This window comes from Ornithorhynchus anatinus, chromosome X1 (genome assembly GCF_004115215.2).
Source record: "Ornithorhynchus anatinus isolate Pmale09 chromosome X1, mOrnAna1.pri.v4, whole genome shotgun sequence".
NCBI lineage: Eukaryota > Metazoa > Chordata > Mammalia > Monotremata > Ornithorhynchidae > Ornithorhynchus > Ornithorhynchus anatinus.
The window spans coordinates 117,774,047-117,793,285 of NC_041749.1; the positions used below are offsets into that span (position 1 = coordinate 117,774,047).

The window sequence follows — 19,239 nt, forward strand, 5'->3', positions numbered from 1 at the left end:
ACTTGTCAGCTATGTGACTGTGGGCAAGTCACTTAACTTCTCTGTGCCTCAGTTCCCTCATCTGTAAAATGGGGATCAAGACTGTGAGCCCCACGTGGGACAACCTGATTCCCCTATGTCTACCCCAGCGCTTAGAACAGTGCTCGGCACATAGTAAGCGCTTAACAAATACCAACATTATTATTATTATTACTTTCCCCTCTCATATCCTATCAGGGCTCTTTCTTCCACAGATCAATCCCAATTCCTCTTGAATCTGCTGATACTTTCCACTGTGCAACTTCCCGTGGTAATACATTCCATAGCCTTACCGTCTGATGGGTGGTAAGCTGGGTGTGTTTATTTTGAACCCACCACCTTTTTGCTTCAGTAGGTGTACCCCCTCACCCTGATGCTGTGGGATTGGTGAACAAAAATTTTGTACGCCCATGTTCACCCCCTTCATGATTTTGTAAGGTTCAATCTCATCCTCTCTCAGCCTGCATCTTTCCAAATATTCTGTTTTAGAATCATGTCTATTCCTAATGTTTTCAGTCTCTCCTTCCATGGAAGTTGCTCCTCACCCAGCCATCTTGGTTGACCTCCCCGTCCCTGCTCCGACTTTCCTCTGTCCTGCCCACGAGACTGAGGCCAGAGCTGCCGGTGGTGTTCCAGGTCGGGGGGGGGGGGGGCGGTGGGGCGGCATGGTTTTATCCAGGGGCAGGACTGTGCCCCGTGGCTTAGCTTAGCCCCTTTCCGATGATGCCCAGCACCTGGTCGGCCTCTGTGGTTGCTGCCAAATGGGCCGTCAGCAACGGCTCTGAGATCTCCCTCCAGAGTCACGACTGGTCGTTCTGAGTCCAGCATCCAGTGGTTGTAGTCTGTGTTGCCCTTCCCCGGCCGCATCACCCGGCACCGACCCTGTTAGGCCCCTCGCTCGGCTCCGTGAGCAGCGCCTGCAGTTTGTCCCCAATGGTCCTGCTTTTCTCTCTGCCTGAAGGGCCAAGTGTCTCTGCCCCTGGGGAGATTGCACTGCACACTCCCCTGCCTCTTCGGTTATGAAGGTGTGAGCCAAATGGGTCCCACGGGAGAGGTGGGCGGGCCTTCACACTCCCGCCACCCTCCACCGAAAAGTAGCCATTTATCTTCCCCCTCCCTACCCCAGTGTTTCTGATCTTTACATCAGGTTCCTCACCAGTCTCCCAGTCTCCAACCTCTCCCCACTCTATTCTGTACTCCACCCTGCTGCTGCGCAGATCATAAAGTGACCCTGAAGTGTCGCTCAGCCCACCTCTCCTCTCTCCTCAGAACCCTCCAAAGGCTTCCTGTGTCCCTTCACATTAAACAAAAACAGTCGGTTTCAAGGCTGTCCACCATTGGGCCCCAGTTTATCCATCTGCTCTCTTCACCCACTATTCCCCAACCTGCTTTCATTTCTCGTTCCAGGGCGACCCTCGCTCTCGACTCTCTGGCCTCTGTCCCCTCTCTCACGTTGTTCTCCAGGCTTGGGTCTCCCCACATCAGACAGACACCGCCCCCCCCGCCCCCATCCCCTCGCCCTGCACCAACTGTCCCCCCACTCAGAGCCCTCCTGAAATCCCACCTTCCCCAACAAGCTTTCCCCAGTTTACTTCTCATCACCCCCAGCTTTGTCATCCCTTCAGCCAGCTCTAACGCTTAGGAACTGATTTACACCTTCCACAGCGCTCATGGCTGTATGTGGGCTCAATTATTTATTTTGACCACTCAAGTTGTAAATGTTTTATGTTTGACTCCCCTGTTAGAGTGGAAGTTCCCCCTTGGGCAAAAAACGTGTTTGTTATCCTGAAATTCCCAAGCACCTAGTACAGTGCACTGAGAAGCAGCGTGGCTTAGTGGAAAGAGCATGGATTTGGGAGTCAGAGGACCTGGGTTCCAATCCCGGCTCTGCCAATTGCTTGCTGTGTGACCATGGGCAAGTCACTTAACTTCTCTGTGCCTCAGTTTACCTGTTCTCTCCCCCCCCCCCCCACTTAGCCTGTGAGCCCCATGTGGGACAGGGACTGTGTCTGACCTAATTAACTTGTATCTACTACAATGCTTAGAGCAGTGTTTGACACAAAATAAGTATTTAACCTAGAGAAGCAGCGTGGCTCAGTGGAAAGAGCACGGGTTTGGGAGCCAGAGGTCAGGGGTTCTAATCCCGACGCTGCCACTTGTCAACTGTGTGACTTTGGGCAAGTCAGTTAACTTCTCTGTGCCTCAGTTACCTCATCTGTAAAATGGAGTTGAGACTGTGAGCCCCAGGTGGGATGGCCTGATTACCTTGTATCCCCCCAGCGCTTAGAACAGTGCTTGGCACATAGTAAGTGCTGAACAAATGCCACTATTATTATTTAACAAACAGCATAAAAAATAAATGAATACCGCTATTCTCCATGATAGTACGTTCCCTCCAATTCCGTGTTTATTCAGTTTTTCACAAGTAGGGCCACTTTCAGGCATTTGATCACCCTGAGTTGGAGAAAAATCTGTCACCCTTTCCCATTCCATGCTCCATCATTACACGATGCTGCATGTGAAGGTAGCATAGTTGGTTTGACCCCGCAGAGGGTTTCTCTGAGCCCCCCTGCCCCCTTGCTCTAGAGCCATCACATCCCTCCTCATGTTCTCATCCACACAAGTACCAGTTTCGACCCGGACTGGGAGCTCTCGGATTTTGAACTCTCATTACACCTGTGCTGCTGACTTTATCCCTGTGTCGCCGCCCCCTCTGGTGTTGGACCTGCATAGGGGATCTTGGGAACTTGTCGGCCGAGTTCCTGAATTCCCACATTCTGCCCAGGCCAGCAGGGCAGGCTCACATGACCCATTCTGTAGCCCACAAGCCCACTGCAGTAGCAGATCCCTCACCTCCCTGGGACCATTGAAGCTGCCTCAGGGCAGGGCCCAGACGGGACCCATAACAGGAGCAGAAGCCCTTGGGACCAAGCTTTTAAAAACAACCGGCTCCCACCAATGGGGCAGGTGACTAGGATTAGCTCCTAAACCCGCCGAACTTCATTATCCCTGGACACACCCTCCTCCCCTCGCCTCGCCGTGAAAGTCTCAGCGGTATTTATAGGGCTTTTGAGTTCTGAGAGGATTGGCGTCTCGGGACAGGGTTTAGGCTAGAAGATTTTGCCAGTTAGTTCCTCCTTCTAGTGTGTGGTTGGCAGATTGACAGCCCCAGAATACAGTAGGCACTTTGCTCCAGGTGACTGGGCAGCTGACCCCTTCCTTCCTCTTGAACCTTCATCCCTCTCCTCTCCTCCTCCTCTTCCTGTCCCCCTTCTCTATCTCCTCCCATGGGTAAGTGGTGAGCTCTGTGGTCTCTTGGGGCCAAGCCAAAAATAGGACTTAAAAGAGGCCTCATTCAACTTCTCCTGCCTTCCCCTACCTCCCCTTGTGGCTGCTGTGCAGCGTTCCAGGCACTGCAGCCCACACCTAGCTAGCCATGGCAGCCTGTCCTTGGGGAAGACAGTTTGAAGGATCAGCATGGCCGTGGTGTCCCCAGGGAGTAACTTGCGTGAATGGGATCCCAGCTAATAATAGCCTCCCGCATGGCCAATCTGCCCATCTGTTCTTTATGGAACAAGATTTAGGAGTGGCTTCTAGGTCAGAGCCAGAGGGAGGCCCCAAGCGGTGCTTAAGTCTTCTCTGTGGTGGTGGGCAGAAACTAGCTCCCTGCAGGTTACATCGTGGGGTCCGGGCCCCAAGTTTGGCAGTGTGGACCAAATTAGACCCGGCCTCCTGGGATGGGAGCCCCGCAGACTTGGGCTCTCCGAGCTTCCTTCTCGGTTGTCCAAACTGTCAGAGGCCCCCCTCCCCCCCCAACCGAGGTTCAGATGGTTGCCTTTGTACTGGCCTCCTATGGCTGGATTGGCCAGCCCGCCCCTTGAAACACCCACCCGAAACCAGAGTCAGTGTCACAGGTGGTTTCAGAAGGCTGATCACAGAGGGGAAGGGGTGACGGGATCACGCATAAGAATGCTAAGGTTGCCTGATTGGGTTTGGAAGATGACTTGTCGCTCAGCCCCAAGGGCAGGCTTGTGGTGGGCTAGTTATAGTCTCAGCCCGCTTGCCTTGCTTTCAGACTTCTGGCTGAGACCGGATCCGCTGGGATATAGCAGAACCCGACCCTTCCCTGGGCTGCCGGGTTCACGGTCAGGTCAAATGGGTTCAGCTTCAAGCAGAGGTAGGTGGCATCTGGCCCCATTCTAGAATGGGCACTGGGAAAAAGGGGGAGGTGGCAAGGGACTGTGGGAGAAGATGGCACGGTGCCTGCCCCTGAGGGGCTGACGGTCCCACAGGGGAGATGGGTCAAATATAAACATTCAGTACGGAAGCTGAAGAACACATAAAAAGCCCAAATGGCGGAAGTAAACCATCATGAAATTATTCAGAGATGTAGGCACGTCCTTGGGGGGTTTAGTGGAGCTTGAAGAGACACTCGAGCCAAACGGAGCAAATCTGGGAAGCCTTAAAGTTCAGGTGGCTGGCCGGCCTCCCTTGGTGTTCGGTTCCAGGCTCGAATTCCTGTGACTCGGTAAGTTCTGCCTCAGATCCAACCCAGTTCTCTCTTACTGCAGTGTAAGTCCATTTCCTCTAGTTTGGTTAGCGGTGGATCCCTTCGTAGACTTGAAGACCATTATTAAGTCATTCTTTCAGCTTTCCCTTCTCCAGGTCATACCCCTCCACCCCCACCCCCACAATCCCTTTAATCTCTCTCCCTAGGTCTGATTTGCCATTTCTTGGGGTGATTTTAGTCTCTCTTCTCTGGATCCCCTTCAGGGTCTCCACATTCTTGTTAAAAGGCAGAGACTCAAACTGGATCTGCTATGGGTTGAGAGAGCAAAAGGATTACTGCCTGGTTCTTGTATGTCTTATAGGCCTCTCCTCCACTCCAGCATCATGTTAGTTTTGCTAAACTCTGCATGACACTGCTGGCTCGTTGGGCTTGTGGTCCTCTGTGAGCCCAGGGTCTTTTTCTGCTGTCTTTTCCCTGTGCTGTGTTTGTTTTTTGTTCCATTCTCCATCCCCTTGTCCCGGTTGAATTTGGTCCTGCTTTGGAGGGCCTCTCTTGTCCATCGATTAAGGTCCCATGTATTCTGTTCCTGCCTTCATAGTTGTCAGCCACCCCACCCAATCCATTACCACCTGCACATTTAAGGAGCAGGCCGCGACGTCCCAGCCCCATTCTGCCGCAGGTTGGGCAGAAGCCAAGCTAGTCAGGAGGGAGTTTTTATTGGCACGCATCAGAGAATTGAGCAAAGCCTTAATGAACAGAGGAAAGGGCAGGGAGAGCAGATTCCTAGCTGGTATTCCTGGGGCTTTCCATGGGGACTATCGCCGACCCCCCGTTGAGGTAGTAGCGCTGCCGCAGGTCTGCTTCGGGGCAGCTGTGCCCGGCAGAGGCATTACGGACTCAGAAAGGGAAGCTTCTGTAATGCCGACTCCCTGAGAGGAGAGAAACTGCAGAGGAGAAAACTCCCACAACGCCATTAGCCGCCTTTTAAACTGGCCAGCCCCACCCCTTATCTCTGGACAAGGGCTCCTTGGAAGCTGGAGCCACCAAAATGGCTGGCCCCTTCTCAACCCTTCTCCTCTCTCCCTCCTCCGGGCCTCTCCTTGGAACCCTCCTGGGAGCACCCCCGCCCTCGGCACCTGGAGCTCTGCCCCAAGTTCAACCCCAGGTTCAGACCCTAGTTCAGCCCCAAGCTCATGGTGAAAAGTTTGGCACCTCTGGATCCAGGAAGACTTGAGACAGAGAGTCACAGGAAAACGTAGTGGAAACTCCCCGCACATTGGGAACATTTTAAGCCACCTGCTCCTTGCTCTTGATTCACCTCAGCCTGTGGGGTGAAGTGTACACAGAGAGGCCAGCCTCCCCGGGGAGGGAAAACACCTCTGAGGGAGATCAAGAGGCTCAAGAACGCCCCAGAGGCTGGAGGTGCTTTACCCAGTGGGCCAGAGGGGCATTTGCTCAGGGCTGTGACCATCAAGCGGACCACCAAGGGGACCACTAAAGGGCCCACTTGGCTGGCCACACCTCCCCGTGTCTGCCCTCTGCTACACGACTGGGCTTAGTGGGGTTAGAAGCTTGGGCCAGGATGCTGGGACTGGTGTTAGAGAGCAGCCTCCATCTCTGCCCTCTACAGGGGCTGCGGGACAGACAGTCGGTCAAGTCAGAGATGATCCAAGTTGGGAGGATTGGGTCCTGGAGCATCTGGTTGACTGTTGGAGAAGAGGGGCATTTTGGGGTAGGGGAGAGACATGGGGGAAGGCCTCCCGGAGGAGGCAGCCTTTGAGTCACCACACCTGCCCTCGGTTCCGACTTCCCAAGCTTCCTTTAGCCCTCATCATCGAGGTTGAGGGGGAGAGGGTAAGGGAGAGGGAGGGAGATTGGGTTTTCCGCTCAGGAGCTAATCCGATTCCCAACCCTGGAGGTTGGCAGCGGCCACCCAAGCCACTGTTCTAATCTCAGCTCTAAGGCCCCAGGAAAGGCAGGCCAGTTTCATGTTATGAGTGCTCTCTCCCCATTGTGGGCCTTCCACGTCGCTGGGCACCGGGGATGGACGGATGGACTGAGCTAGACAGACACAGAAATCCCGCAGGCCCAGCAGGCGAGAGAGGAAGGTCCCTGAGTTTGGGTTTGCACTTTGCACCTGAGGAGGTGTGGGAGGGTTAACAGAGTGTACTGCAGTTAAGGAATCCATGGTCGAGCTGCCCCTACCCCGTGACTCCCGCGTGAAGACTCCTCATGAAGAAGAAGAAGAGAGGCTCCTTACTATCTTACAGGGGTGTGACTTCTTCCAGGCGAAAACATGAGTCAAGAACCCAATCAGGATAATTGCCCCAATTATTAGTGTCATACTTATCTAGCTGCTTTCATGTGAGACTCTCCAGGCATTTCAGTCATGACCTCAAGGCGGCCTGGGAGGGGGAGGAAGAGGGGCTGGGGAGTGGAATATAACAGAAGGAGGAAGGGCTGGGGGAGAGGAGGTCCACTTTCTGTCCCCAACTGCCCCCTATGACCCAAGGGTGAGTGATAGCTCACCCCTCCGGCCTGGTAGTGAAGTGGAGGAGGAAGGGAATAAGGGAAATGAGGGCTTAGTCAGGGGAACTGGGTCAGTGGCCAAAGAGAAATGCATGTTGTGTGGTGGAGTGCAGGCTTCTGATCCCATCAATGTCTTTCTCCCTACCCCCTACACCCTCACCTCTCAACATTGTGCCACATAGCTAAAGTGTCTTGAGGGGTTGGAGTGGGAGGGGGCTCTCAGGCCATATAAATCCTGGGTCTCTGCCAGTTTGGCCCTCCCCCACCCTGGAACTTGCCCTCTGTACTTGGCCCTGAGAGAACATGCCAGAGGCATCTGCTCACTCTTCCTTGACTCCTTCTGGCTAAACTTGGGCCTGGTCCAGGCACACAGACAGCAGTGATGAGGGCATTGTGTATATGTGTTGGAGGGGGTAAGGGGTGGGGGTGGGGGGTGAAGTGTAGAGTGGTGTGTTGTGCTGTGAATTGTGAGTGGGTGTGTGTGTGTATATTTTGTGTAATGTTTCAATGGATAAGGGTGTTGTGTGGGATTGATAATAATTAGTATTTGTTAAACGCTTACTATGTGTCAAGTTCTGTACTAAGTGCTGGGGTAGATACAAGATCATCCTGTCCCACATGAGGCTTATAGTCTAAGTAGGAAGGAGAACGGTTATTGAATCCCCATTTTGCAGATGAAGGAACTGAGACCCAGAGAAGTGAAGGGACTTTTCCAAGCAAGTCACACAGGGGGCAAGCAGTAGAGTCGGAATTAGAACCCAGGTCCTCTGACTCCCGGGCGTGGGCTCTTTCCAGTAGGCCAAGCTGCTTCCCAGCTTCTAAGCACTCTGCTGGTTCTGTGGGTATTTGTTACATTTTGTGCGTGGGAGAGGGTTCGTCATATGAGTGTGTATGTGTGCGTGCACGTGCTTCATCTGTGGGAGAGATTATATGTTGTGTGTAGAGGGGCTATAGAGTGTGGCTTATTTTCTTTCATAAACTGGATGCCGCAGAGGAGGAGGAGGGGGTGTGAAATTTCAGCATGTGGGTGTGACCAGAATTTCCAGGACCCATGAAAAAATTCCATGTGGAGTGGCATGTTGTCAGGGGTCCGGACATGTCCCCACCCCCGGGGTCGGCCCCAGCCCCCGGCAGGCGCGTCCCCCCCCCCCCCCCCGCAGGCAGATGGGCACATTAGAGCCGTAGAGAGAGCGCCGGGGGCCAGGAGATTGCATTCGCTCTCTTCCTATCAATTCCTGCCTGTCGGTTGCCAGTTCTGGCTTCTGCTCCACCCCTGTCGCTAACTCCCCCTGCGATCCACCTTCTGCCCACCCAGTCACGCCAGTTGGTCCTTATTCTGCATCTGGGCCTGGTCTGGCCTTGCCCAGCCTCCTGCTGGCCATTCATTTATTCATTCAATAGTATTTATTGAGCGCTTACTACGTGCAGAGCACTGTACTAAGCCCTTGGAATGTACAGTTCGGCCACAGATAGACAATCCCTGCCCATTGACGGGTTTACAGTCTAATCGGGGGAGACAGATGGACAAAAACAAGACAACTTAGTCACGATAAATAGAATCAAGGGGATGTACACCTCATTAATAAAATAAATAGGGTAATAAAAACATATACAAATGAGCATCTCCTCTTGTGCAGGTGCCTTTTAGGGGGTGAGGTCCCCAGGGAAGTTGGGGCTGGGGTGGAACTCTGTGCAGGTGGGCCCCCCAAGAGCAGTACTGAGAGCGATCCTCCAGTTTGAGGCCAAGGGGTGAGGGACAAGAGGAGAGGAGGAAACTTGGAGGGGTGCAGAGAGATGGCGATAGTGCTTGGGCCTGGGAGTCAGAAGGACATGGGTTCTAGTCCCGGCTCTGCCACTTGTCTGCTGTGTGACCTTGGGTGAGTCAGTTCACTTCTCTGTGCCTCAGTTACCTCATCTGTAAAATGGGGATTAAGACTGTGAGTCTCATGTGGGACAGGGAGGTATTAGCTATTACCTATAGCATGTATTACCATTAGCATATATTCATTCATTCATTCATTCATTCAGTAGTATTTATTGAGCGCTTACTATGTGCAGAGCACTGTACTAAGCGCTTGGAATGTAAAATTCGGCAACAGATAGAGACAATCCCTGGCCAATGATGGGCTCACAGTCTAATCGGGTATGTATTATCTATAGGGAGGTAATCAGGTCCAACTTGATTAGCTCATAATCTACACCTCTGCTTAGAACAGTGCCTGGCACATAGTAAGCACATAAGAAATACCTTAGAACAGTGCTTGGCATGTAGTAAGCGCTTAACAAATACCATTATTATTATTATTATTATTATTATTTACCATTAAAAAAGAAATTGCCACTGGCAATGGGGCAAAAGTGAGAGCCCCTGGAAGGATAGGGAGTGGCACGGGGTCTGCTTCCCAACTCATCAGTCAAAGGACAGAGGATCACGTAGAAAAGACGAGACCCTGATCCGGGACAAAGTGTTTAAAAGGCTAGAAGCAGCGTGGCTTGGTGGAAACAGCACGGGCTTGGGAGTCAGAGGTCATGGGTTCTCATCCCGGCTCCACCACTTGTCAGCTGTGTAACTTAAGGCAAGTCGCTTTCTCTGTGCCTCAGTTACCTCATCTGTAAAATGGGGATTAAGGCTGTGAACCCCACGGGGGACAACCTAGTTAGCTTGTATCTACCCCAGCGCTTAGAACGATGCTTGGCACATAGTAAGCGCTTAACAAATACCATCATTATTATTATTATAGTCAGATCCAAAGTCTGGTCCTCTGGCCAGAACCTGTTGGGCTGACGGATGCCTCCTCTCTTCTTGTTGCCTAAAATGATCCTGTTTCAGGACTCCTTTGTGGCAGAGACTGTGCAGTGAGCTCAGCACCTGCCCGGCAGGGGATGAACAGCAGTGTGTAATTTGTCAGACTTTTGCCAGCTTGGCAAGTGAACAGGGTTGTTCCCATTCATCTCCTCAGGAGAGCATGGCAGCAGAGCCAAAGTTGGGGAGAAGCAGGATGTTGCAGGCAGTAGGGACTCCCTGCTCACACTCCTGGTACCCCCACATCCACCAATCCTCTCTCCCCCCTGCTATACCCATGCTGCCGCTCCTGCCACGGCCCTGGCCTGGCTCAGGGTGCCAGCTCTACCTAAGAGAGTGCCACCTGCTTGGAAAACTTCTGGAGCCATTGGAATCAACAGTATTGAGCATTTACTGTGTGCAGAGCACTGTAGTAGGCACCTGGGAGGGTACAGTACAACAGAGTTGATCGACAGAACCCCGCCCACAACGAGCTTACAGTCTAGAGGGGGAGACGGATGTGAAAATGAAAATAAATGATGGATAGGTACATAGGTGTTGTGGGGCTGAGCGTGAGGTGAATATCAAGTGCCCAAAGGGTGCATATCCCCTAAGCGACTGACTCTCTCTCTCTCTCTCTCTCTCTCTCTCTCTCTCTCTTGCGTTTTCAGCACTCAGTATGCTGGCCCTCCTGAACAAATGGTTTTGGAAGGATGAATACTGGTTCCCCCCAGGATACTCTTGGGCAGACATGAAGGAGACGGATGAGATCAAGTACCCTCAGCCCCAGGACCTCCTGATGGCCCTCCCTGTGGCCATGGTCATGGTGGCTGTCCGATACACCTTTGAAAGGTATGCTGCCTGGAGGCGCCGGGAAAGGGGTCGACCTGACTGCAGTCTGTCTGCAGTACCCACAGTGGACGAGGCTGGGGAATGACCCAGGATGGAGAAGATGGAAGAAACAGGGCAGGCACACACACTCACTCAACTCACTCACTCTCTCTCTCTGTCTCTTTCTCTCTACCAATGCCAACTGTTAAAAACACAAATAACAGCAAGAGACAGAAGAGAGACATAAATGGTTGAGTAGTGGGAGTGGTGATGATTTTGGGATTGAGTGGGTGAGTGGGCTTAATCTGAAAAGACTCTTGAAAGAGATAGCCTTGGGTGGAGCTTTGATTACCAGGGTAAGGATCAGGTCTCTTCCCTCTGCCCTCCCCCTAGTGCACCGTTGTGTGTGTATGTATATGTGTCCTGTCTCCCCTGTTACACTATCAGTCTTGGGGTCAGGGACCATGTCGTTTCCTCCTTCTGCTCCATTCTCCCCCAGCACCCCAACATCCAGTGTCTAAGTGTGCATGTTGGGGGGTGGGGGTGGCGGCTGTGCCTTCCAGCACACTGCCAGGCCCTCAGGGGGCAAGAGGTTTGTTGGATCTTCTAGCCCAGGACTCTATCCGTGACACATTAGTTCAGGCTAATGTTAATGCTGATGAAATTGCTCATGGCCTCCACCATACTTGTCATGAGAATTGTGTTTTCTGCTTCATATTCATCAGCTTCAGAAATCTCCTCCCATCCTACTGAGTGTTAGTGTGGCGGGAGGAGGGGGTGTAGGGTGTATGGGAAAACCAATTGAATACAGACACAGCTTCATCCCTGTGGCAATAGAGCTCTTCCTGGGAAGGGAGTTGTCCTGGCCAAGGGAGGGCTACCGCCCTTCAATCCCAATGGGTATATGGGGACCTTGGGTAGGATGGGAGCGTGGGGGGTTGGGGGAAGAAGAGAGAGGGTGCAGGGAGGGAAGAGAATGGGTGGGAAGAGGGGAGAGAGAAAGAGAAGAGCAGAGAAGTAGCATGGCCTAGTGGATTGAGCCTGGGGCTGAGAGCCAGAAGACCTGGGTTCTAAACCCGGCTCTGCCACCTGCCTGCTTTGTGACCTAGGGCAAGTCACTTCACTTCTCTGGGCCTCAGCTACCTCGTCTATACAATGAGGATAAACAATGATAATAATGAAATAATAATAATCATTAGATATTAAATAAAAATTATTAAATATTAAATGATAATAATTAAGCACTTTGTGTCAAGCACTGTTCTAAGTGCTGGGATAGATACAAGCTAATCAGGTTGAGCACAGTTCCTGTCCCACATGGGGCTCGCAGTCTTCGCCCCCATTTTACAGATGAGGTAACTGAGGCACAGAGAAGTGAAGTGACTTGCCCAAGGTCACACAGCAGACAAGTGGTGGAGCTGGGATAAGAACCCAGGTCATTCTGACTCCCGGGCCTGTGCTCTATCCACTAGGCCATGCTGTGAGCCCCATGTGGGAGAGGGACTGTGACCTATGCTATTATCTTGTGTCTACCCCAATGCTTAATATGGTGCCTGGCACTTAATAATGTTGGGTTTTTTTTTTTAAAAAAAAAAGAGATGTGGGGGAATGGAAGAGGAAAAGGCAGGGGGAGGAGCAAGAGGAAAGGGAGGGTAGGCTGCCATTCTTAATAACAGTAATAATAGTGCTTAGTACAGTGCTCTGCACACAGTAAGCCCTCAATAAATGCGACTGACTGAATGAATGAATAGTGGGATTTGTTAAGCCCTGGGCTAAGCGCTGGGGTAGATACAACATAAGCAGGGGGGACACAGTTCCTGTCCCACATGGGGCTCATGGTCTAACTGGGAGAGAGAACAGGTATTGAATCCCCATTAGATGAGGAAACTGAGGCCCAGAAGCATGAAGTGACTTGCCCAAGGTCACCCAGCAGGCAAGTGCCAGTGTCGGGATGGGAGCTCAGGTCTTCTGATTCCCAGGCCTGGGCTGTGTCCATTAGGCCACACTAAGAGGCCGGACAGACTCCTCATTTCTGCTGCCATGGCTGGGGGGAGCCCTGAATTTTAGGCAGGATCGACCTTCCTAAGATGGGATATCTGCTCACCCGAACAAGGACCAAGCCCAAAGGCACCCAACCCTCCACTTTAGGGTCTCTAGTTAAGCTGTAAGGTCATTGCTCAGTTTTCCAGATGTAGACAGTTCATTTTCTGCATTATCTACTTCAGATTTTTTTTTAACTGTCTTCAACTGAGAACCTGTTCCCCCCGCCGACAGTGGCTCCACCTTCTTTCCCCCCATCCTGATTTGGGGCCCAAGACATGCCACCTTCCTCTTGTTTTGAATGATCTGTCTGCCCTAAAATAAAATAATTATGGAACTTTTAAGCGCTTATTATGTGCCAAGCACTAAGTTAATCGGGTTGGACAGAGTTCGTGTCCCCCATGGGGCTCACACTCTTAATACCCATTTTACAGATGAGGTAACTGAGGCCCAGAGAAGTTAAGTGACTTGCCCAAGGTCACACAGCAGCCACGAGACGAAGCTGGGTTTAGAACCCAGGTCCTTCTAATTCCATGCCCGTGCTCTCTCCACTAAACCATGCTGCCCTCTCCTCACTGTTGGTGAGGATGCCAGTGAGTTGTGTCTCCATGTGGATATTTGAGGGGAGATGCCCTTTGTCCGTGGAAATCCCGGCTCATGTTGTGGACTCCCCCGCCGCCCCCTAGGGAAAGTGAGGAAGGTGGGTGCTGAGATTTGGGAGCAAGTCTCTCCACTGGAAGAAGGTGGGATGGGGGCACCAGCTAGCTCCCTCAGAGGGGAGGGTGGCAACTGCCTGGGGTGTTAACCCCTCTCCCCAAGATGAGCTGCTTCAGGGCCCGATTCATGGCCTCTTGCCTCCTCCGTCTCTTTTACAGGTTTGTCGGGCTGCCCCTGAGCAGACTGCTGGGGGTGAGGAACCAAGTGAGATTAAAAGCCCCTCCCAACCCTGTGCTGGAAGCTTTCTTCCTGCTCCAGAGCAAGACTCCCAAGGAGGTGAGCACCAGCAGGGGTGCTGTCCAGGCCTCTGTTGCCTCTGGGTGGGAGAGGCCAGGGAGAGCGAGGATGGGCACTGCGCCCAGAGTGGGGGCATCCTGCCCCCCAGCTCTCTATCCTTCCCTCCCTCCCTCCGCCCCTTGACGCGCACCGGTCTCCTGCAGGACCAGCTGCTCAGCCTCAGCAGGCAGTGTGACCTGTCGGTCCGGCAGGTGGAGCGGTGGTTCCGATGCAGACGGAACCAGGACCGGCCCTGCATGACCAAGAAATTCTGTGAGGCCAGGTGAGTTGGGGAAGCGCTGGGATGCTGGCCGGTTTGTAGAGACAGGAAGCTGCTGCATCTCTGGGGCCCCAGCTCCCACATGCCTATCCAGTGGGATTCCGGGACAGAGGGGGACAGTCTTGAGGCCAAAGTGGTCTGTGCAGGTGGGAATGGGTGGGAAGGCCCTTTCGACAGTCCAGTGACGGAGGAAACCCCTTTGGTCCCGTTGCCCCTCCAGCGGACTAAGCCGCCGTGGCCCCTGGGTCAAGTGGCCAGTGGGAGAATTGACTTTCCTCGCTCTCTGGCCCAGGACTCCCATCTTTCAGACTCACCTTACCCAGGGAAATGCCCTTCCCCTCCCTTGGGCTAGAATAGTTTCTTTCCATTTTCTATGTGAGAAGACTAGGGCCCAGAGAGAGCAAATGACTCACCTGAGGACACACTGTGCCAACATGTCAAGAGCAGAGCAGGGATTCTCTATCCCAGGACTTGTGACTCTCTGCCCAGGGCTGTTTCTCTTCCTTGTAGTAACCCAGTACTCCCTGCTTTGTTTCCGTCTTGTACTTTTAGCTGGAGATTTGCTTTCTACCTCTGTTCTTTTTTTGGCGGGCTGGCTGTCCTGCATGATGTAAGTATCATTCAGCTGCTCTCCACTCCGCAGAACGATGTCTGACCCTTCCCACAGCAGGAGTCAGTGGGAGCAGATCTTGGGCCAGAGGGACTGGCTGGGCCTTTTACCAGAGGCTCCACCCCTCCCTCGGAGCACACAGAATTGAGGATAGGCTGCCCCAGGGAAAGAAATCCCACATTGCTCCCAGCACCCCCCCCCCCCACACGCACACACAACCCCATGGATACTTGGGCCTCACCCCGAACCACCAGGGCCCTGCTTTGCACACAGGCACTCGCTCACCCCGTCCACGCCCCCACAGGAAACTCTCCCAGCCAGATCTTGGGGAGCCAGAGATGACAGCCCGCAGCGCATTGGCTGGAAACATTTCCCGAGTGATTCAGCCCTATGCTGTTGTCTCTGATTGGATGGGCCCCCTTTATCTCTTCCTGAGCTGTGGGAGACATGATTCTACTGACATAAGATGTCCGGGGGTGGGGTGGGGCGGGGAGAGAGAGAGAGAGAGAGAGAGAGAGAGAGAGTGTGTGTGTGTGTGTATGTGTGTGTGTGTATGCGTGCACGCGCATGGCAGGGTGGCTGGGGGGGACGGGACACACTGGGAGGGATTAGCTCACATCCGTTAGCTACGGACTAAGGACTTGGACTCTCCTTGAAAGACAAGCAAGAAAGGTCATGAGCGAATCCTGCCTTGGGTGGTTCTGGGCTGGGCTGGGCTGGGCAGAGAGAGATGTCCCGGAATGGGGTGGGGCAGGGCAGGGGTGGGGACATCGAGCAGCGTGTTCTCACCGAGCTGTCCTTTTCAGAAACCCTGGTTTGTGGAGCCCAAGCTATGCTGGGACAACTATCCCTACCAGGTGAGTAACCCAGGGACGTGGTCAGGAAGCTAGGGGTGCTAGGGAACCAAATTTCCTGGCAGGGCCCACTGGGGTTGGCAGGGGTGGGCAGATGCGAGGGGCCACTGTAGATGCCTTGTTGAGTGTCTTAGGCTCCAGATCCACTTGAGCCCTGGGCTGGGTGATATATGCCATTGATGCTGCTGCTGGTGCTGAACCGTGGGTCTGACCCAGGAATGGCCTCACATAAGGCTTCATTAAGGCTCTCCCAGGCCTGTGCCCACTGTGGAAGACTGAAAAACTGAAAAAGTAGCTCTCCCCCTGGTTGGGCTTTCACTCTAGGGAAACTCCTCCCAGTGGCAGAACATAGGCCTTTTTAGCATCACCTTTGGGAAATAGTGTACAATTGGCTGTCTACTGACTCTTTCCCTGGGCCTTCCTCCATCCACAGATCTTGGGTCTGGCCCCCCTAATAATAATAATAATAACAACAATAACAATAATAATGAGAACAGTATTTGTTAAATATTTACTGTGTGACAAGCACCGGACTAGGCACTGGGGTAGATACACAATGATCTGGTTGGACATGGTCAAAGTCCCATGCGGAGCTCATGGTCTAAGTAGGAGGGAGAGCAGGTATTGAACCCCCACTTCACAGAAGAGGAAACTGAGGGCCAGAGAAGCAAAGTGACTCGACCAAGGTCACACCGCAGACAAGCGGCAGAGCCGGGATTAGACCCCAGCTCCTCTGATTCCTGGGCCTGGGCTCTTACTACTAGGCGCTGCTACTTCTGTGTCCCTTTGGGTGGTATCGGTTCAGGATGTTGTTGCTAATAAAGACGAAAGGCATTGCCATCTATTCTTCCATGGTCTGCTAAGACACAGGGTGTCTGTCCCTAGAACACACACAGCCACACATCCCCCACCCTTCCCTCCACACCCCTAGGCACTAGGGTTTCCCAGGGGAGACCCCAGCCATACCACTTGCCAACTTTAAGATGATTCAGTCAGCTGGTCTGTCCCGAGCAAACCCTTCCCCCACACCTCCCCACCAGGTGTGCTCCATGGTAGAGAAGAGACACCACGCCCCTGCCCTCAGGGAACTCCCGGTCTGCTAGGGAAAACAGGACAGACCCACACAGGAGTCCCCATCCACATGGACAGGCAGGCAGGAAGAGGAGTGGGGCAGAGATAGTGCTGGGTGGTTGGCGAGTGGGTGAATCAAGGGTGGCTTCCTGGAGGAGGCATCCCACATTGTTGATTTCCCTGAGGGAATGCTGACAGACATCTAGGGTGAGGTGCTTTGACCAAGAACCCGCAGCCCCTGAGTGTGACCCCAGCAACAGGAACACAAATTTACATGCAAAGGGGTGGGGAGGGACTAGTCAGTTCTAGACTTGTGAAAGTGAGTTAGTGTGCCTCCAGACTTCATGAGAGGGGAAGTTCCTTGCAGGTAGGAAAAGTGTCTCTCATGTTTCACTAGGCCATGAGCGGCAGAGTAGCCCAGCAGAAAGAGCCTGGGCCTGGGAGTCAGGTGTCCAGGGTTCCTATCCCAGCTCCGTCTTTGGTCTGCTATGGGACCTTGGGCAAGTCACTTAGGCTTCTCCGCATCTCATGGGCTTCAGTCGCCTCATCTGTCAAATGGGGATCCCGTACCCGTTCCCCCTCCTGCTTAGCCTGTGAGTACTGTTTGGGTGAGGGATTGTGTTTTTATCTGTCCCAGCGCTTAGCAGAGTGCTTGCCACATAGTAAGCACTGAACGATTTCACAGTTACGGTGCTTCTGTCGGTCCTTCTCAAGTGCTCAATCCAGTGCGTTGCACCAAGAGGGTGCACAGTCAATGCCATTACTATCTCCTCTGGATTCCCCTCCAGGGTCTGCAGGGCTTGGGTAGGTAGGGCTGGGTTTTCCTGGGAGCCTCCTGAAGGGGAAACCCCAAACGACCCCCGAAAGGCCTCAGGTCAGCAGCTCATCTGCCCTTCTAACCGCCTCGCCCATGAGCCCCATGCCCTACGATGGCATTTTAACTGCCCCCTCACTCCCTGCTTTCTGTCTGCCCCAGCCTCTGATGCCTTCCCTGTACTGGTGGTACATCCTGGAACTGGGTTTTTACGTCTCGCTGCTGCTCACTCTCCCCTTAGATGTGAAGAGGAAGGTGAGTGGAGGTGGGGTGACCTGCTCCACCTACAGTCAGCACCCAGAGGAGCCCTGATGGGTAGGGGTGGAGGAGCCGGGGGTGGGGCAGAAGACAGCTCCTTTGGTCATCAGCTCTGGGAGGTGGTGGGCTGGTCACTGAAGTTGCAGAATTCCAGAGTTGGAAAGGGGCCTTGAGAGGTCATAGGGTCCAGCCCCTTGTCTCTCCAGTCATACTGAAAACTCATTACTTCTGAGGGGGCTGGTAGAGGGATCCCAGAGGAAAAACTTGCCATCTACTGAGGAAGACCTGGTACTAGGTCATCATGGGCAACCAGAAACTCAGGAGCGGGCCGGAACGGGGGCTGGAGTGCCAGTGACTTGAGCTCTCCCCCTTGCCCATTCTCTCAATCCTCATTCTCTCTCTCTCTCCTTCCCCCCCCCCCCCCACCAACCCCCAAGGATTTCAAAGAGCAGATAATTCATCACTTTGTCACCATCACCCTGATGACGTTCTCCTACTGTGCCAATTTCCTGCGCATCGGGACACTGGTGTTGCTGCTCCATGACGTGTCGGATTACCTCCTGGAGGTGGGCATTCAGACCCCCCCATCCCGTTCCTGGCGGGACAGCAGACCCTCCAGGCTTGAAGCCATGGAGATGCCCAACCAGGGGGCCCATGGCAGAGTGGCCCTTGGCAGGACTGCTTCTGGGTATGGGCAGGCCCAGGCAGGCCACCCCCAGCCCCAAGGACAGCCAGGGAGGGGTCTCTCTGGGGAAGTTCAGGCCGCTTTCGGGGGGCCCAGTGCTCTAGTTTGGGCCCATGTGCCCTGAGAACAGCAGTCCAACTGTGGAGAAGCAGCATGGCCTAGTGGATAGAGCCTGGGTTTAGGAGTCAGGGGATCAGGGTTCTAATGCCAGTTCTGCCACTTGTCTGCTGTATGACCTTGGGCAAGCCACTTTGCTTCTCAGTACCTCAGTTTCATCATCTATAAAAAGGGGATTCAGTACCTGTTCTCCCTCCGACTTAGACTGCGAGCCCTGTGTGGGACAGGGTTGGTGTCCCAGCTGATTGTATTGAATCGACCCCAGTGCTCAGTATGGTGCTTGGAACATAGCAAGCACTTAACAGATACCACAGTTGATGTTGCTGCTATAATTATTATTGTTATCATTATTATTAATGACCCAAATGGGTTCTAAAACTGACCTTTGCCTCTTGGGTCCTCAGGCTGGGGGTGACATCAGTATTATTAGAATTAACTGAAGCTTACTGTCTGCAGAGCACTGTACTAGGCTCCTTCTAAGGTGCAGGACATTATGAGGTGCCCACTGTGCAGAGCACAATAATGGGCCCCTTTTCTATGCCAAGCCATGTGCTGGACCCCTCCTATGTGCAGCTCAATCAATCAATCCTATTTATTGAGCATCTACTCTGTGCGGAACACTATACTGAGTGCTTGGGAGAATACGGTTCAACAGAATTGGTAGATACAATCCTTGCCCACAGTGAGCTTACACTCTAGAAGGGGACTGAGAATGAGGGGCCAGAGAGGTAGGAGGAGAAGCAGGAAGAGGACAGTGTCTGTGAAGCCGTGGTTGGATGTTTCCAGGAGAAGGGGGGTGTTTGACAGTGTCAAAGGCAGCTGAGAGGTCGAGGAGGATTAGGATGGA

The 19,239-nt window shown here is 53.2% G+C and overlaps 1 protein-coding gene across 2 annotated transcripts in view; it reads left to right on the top strand.

Annotated features, from left to right (window-relative positions):
- CERS4 (ceramide synthase 4) overlaps positions 1-19,239 on the top strand; it is a 70,234-nt gene that overhangs the window by 45,210 nt on the left and 5,785 nt on the right. For both annotated transcript variants that reach the window (XM_029052092.1, XM_029052093.2), the window contains exons 2-8: positions 10,511-10,691; positions 13,586-13,703; positions 13,868-13,986; positions 14,536-14,593; positions 15,400-15,450; positions 17,495-17,587; positions 18,028-18,156. In XM_029052092.1, the coding sequence (XP_028907925.1) occupies positions 10,519-10,691; positions 13,586-13,703; positions 13,868-13,986; positions 14,536-14,593; positions 15,400-15,450; positions 17,495-17,587; positions 18,028-18,156 (741 nt within the window). In that variant the 5' untranslated portion in view covers positions 10,511-10,518. The remainder of the gene's footprint in view (positions 1-10,510; positions 10,692-13,585; positions 13,704-13,867; positions 13,987-14,535; positions 14,594-15,399; positions 15,451-17,494; positions 17,588-18,027; positions 18,157-19,239) is intronic.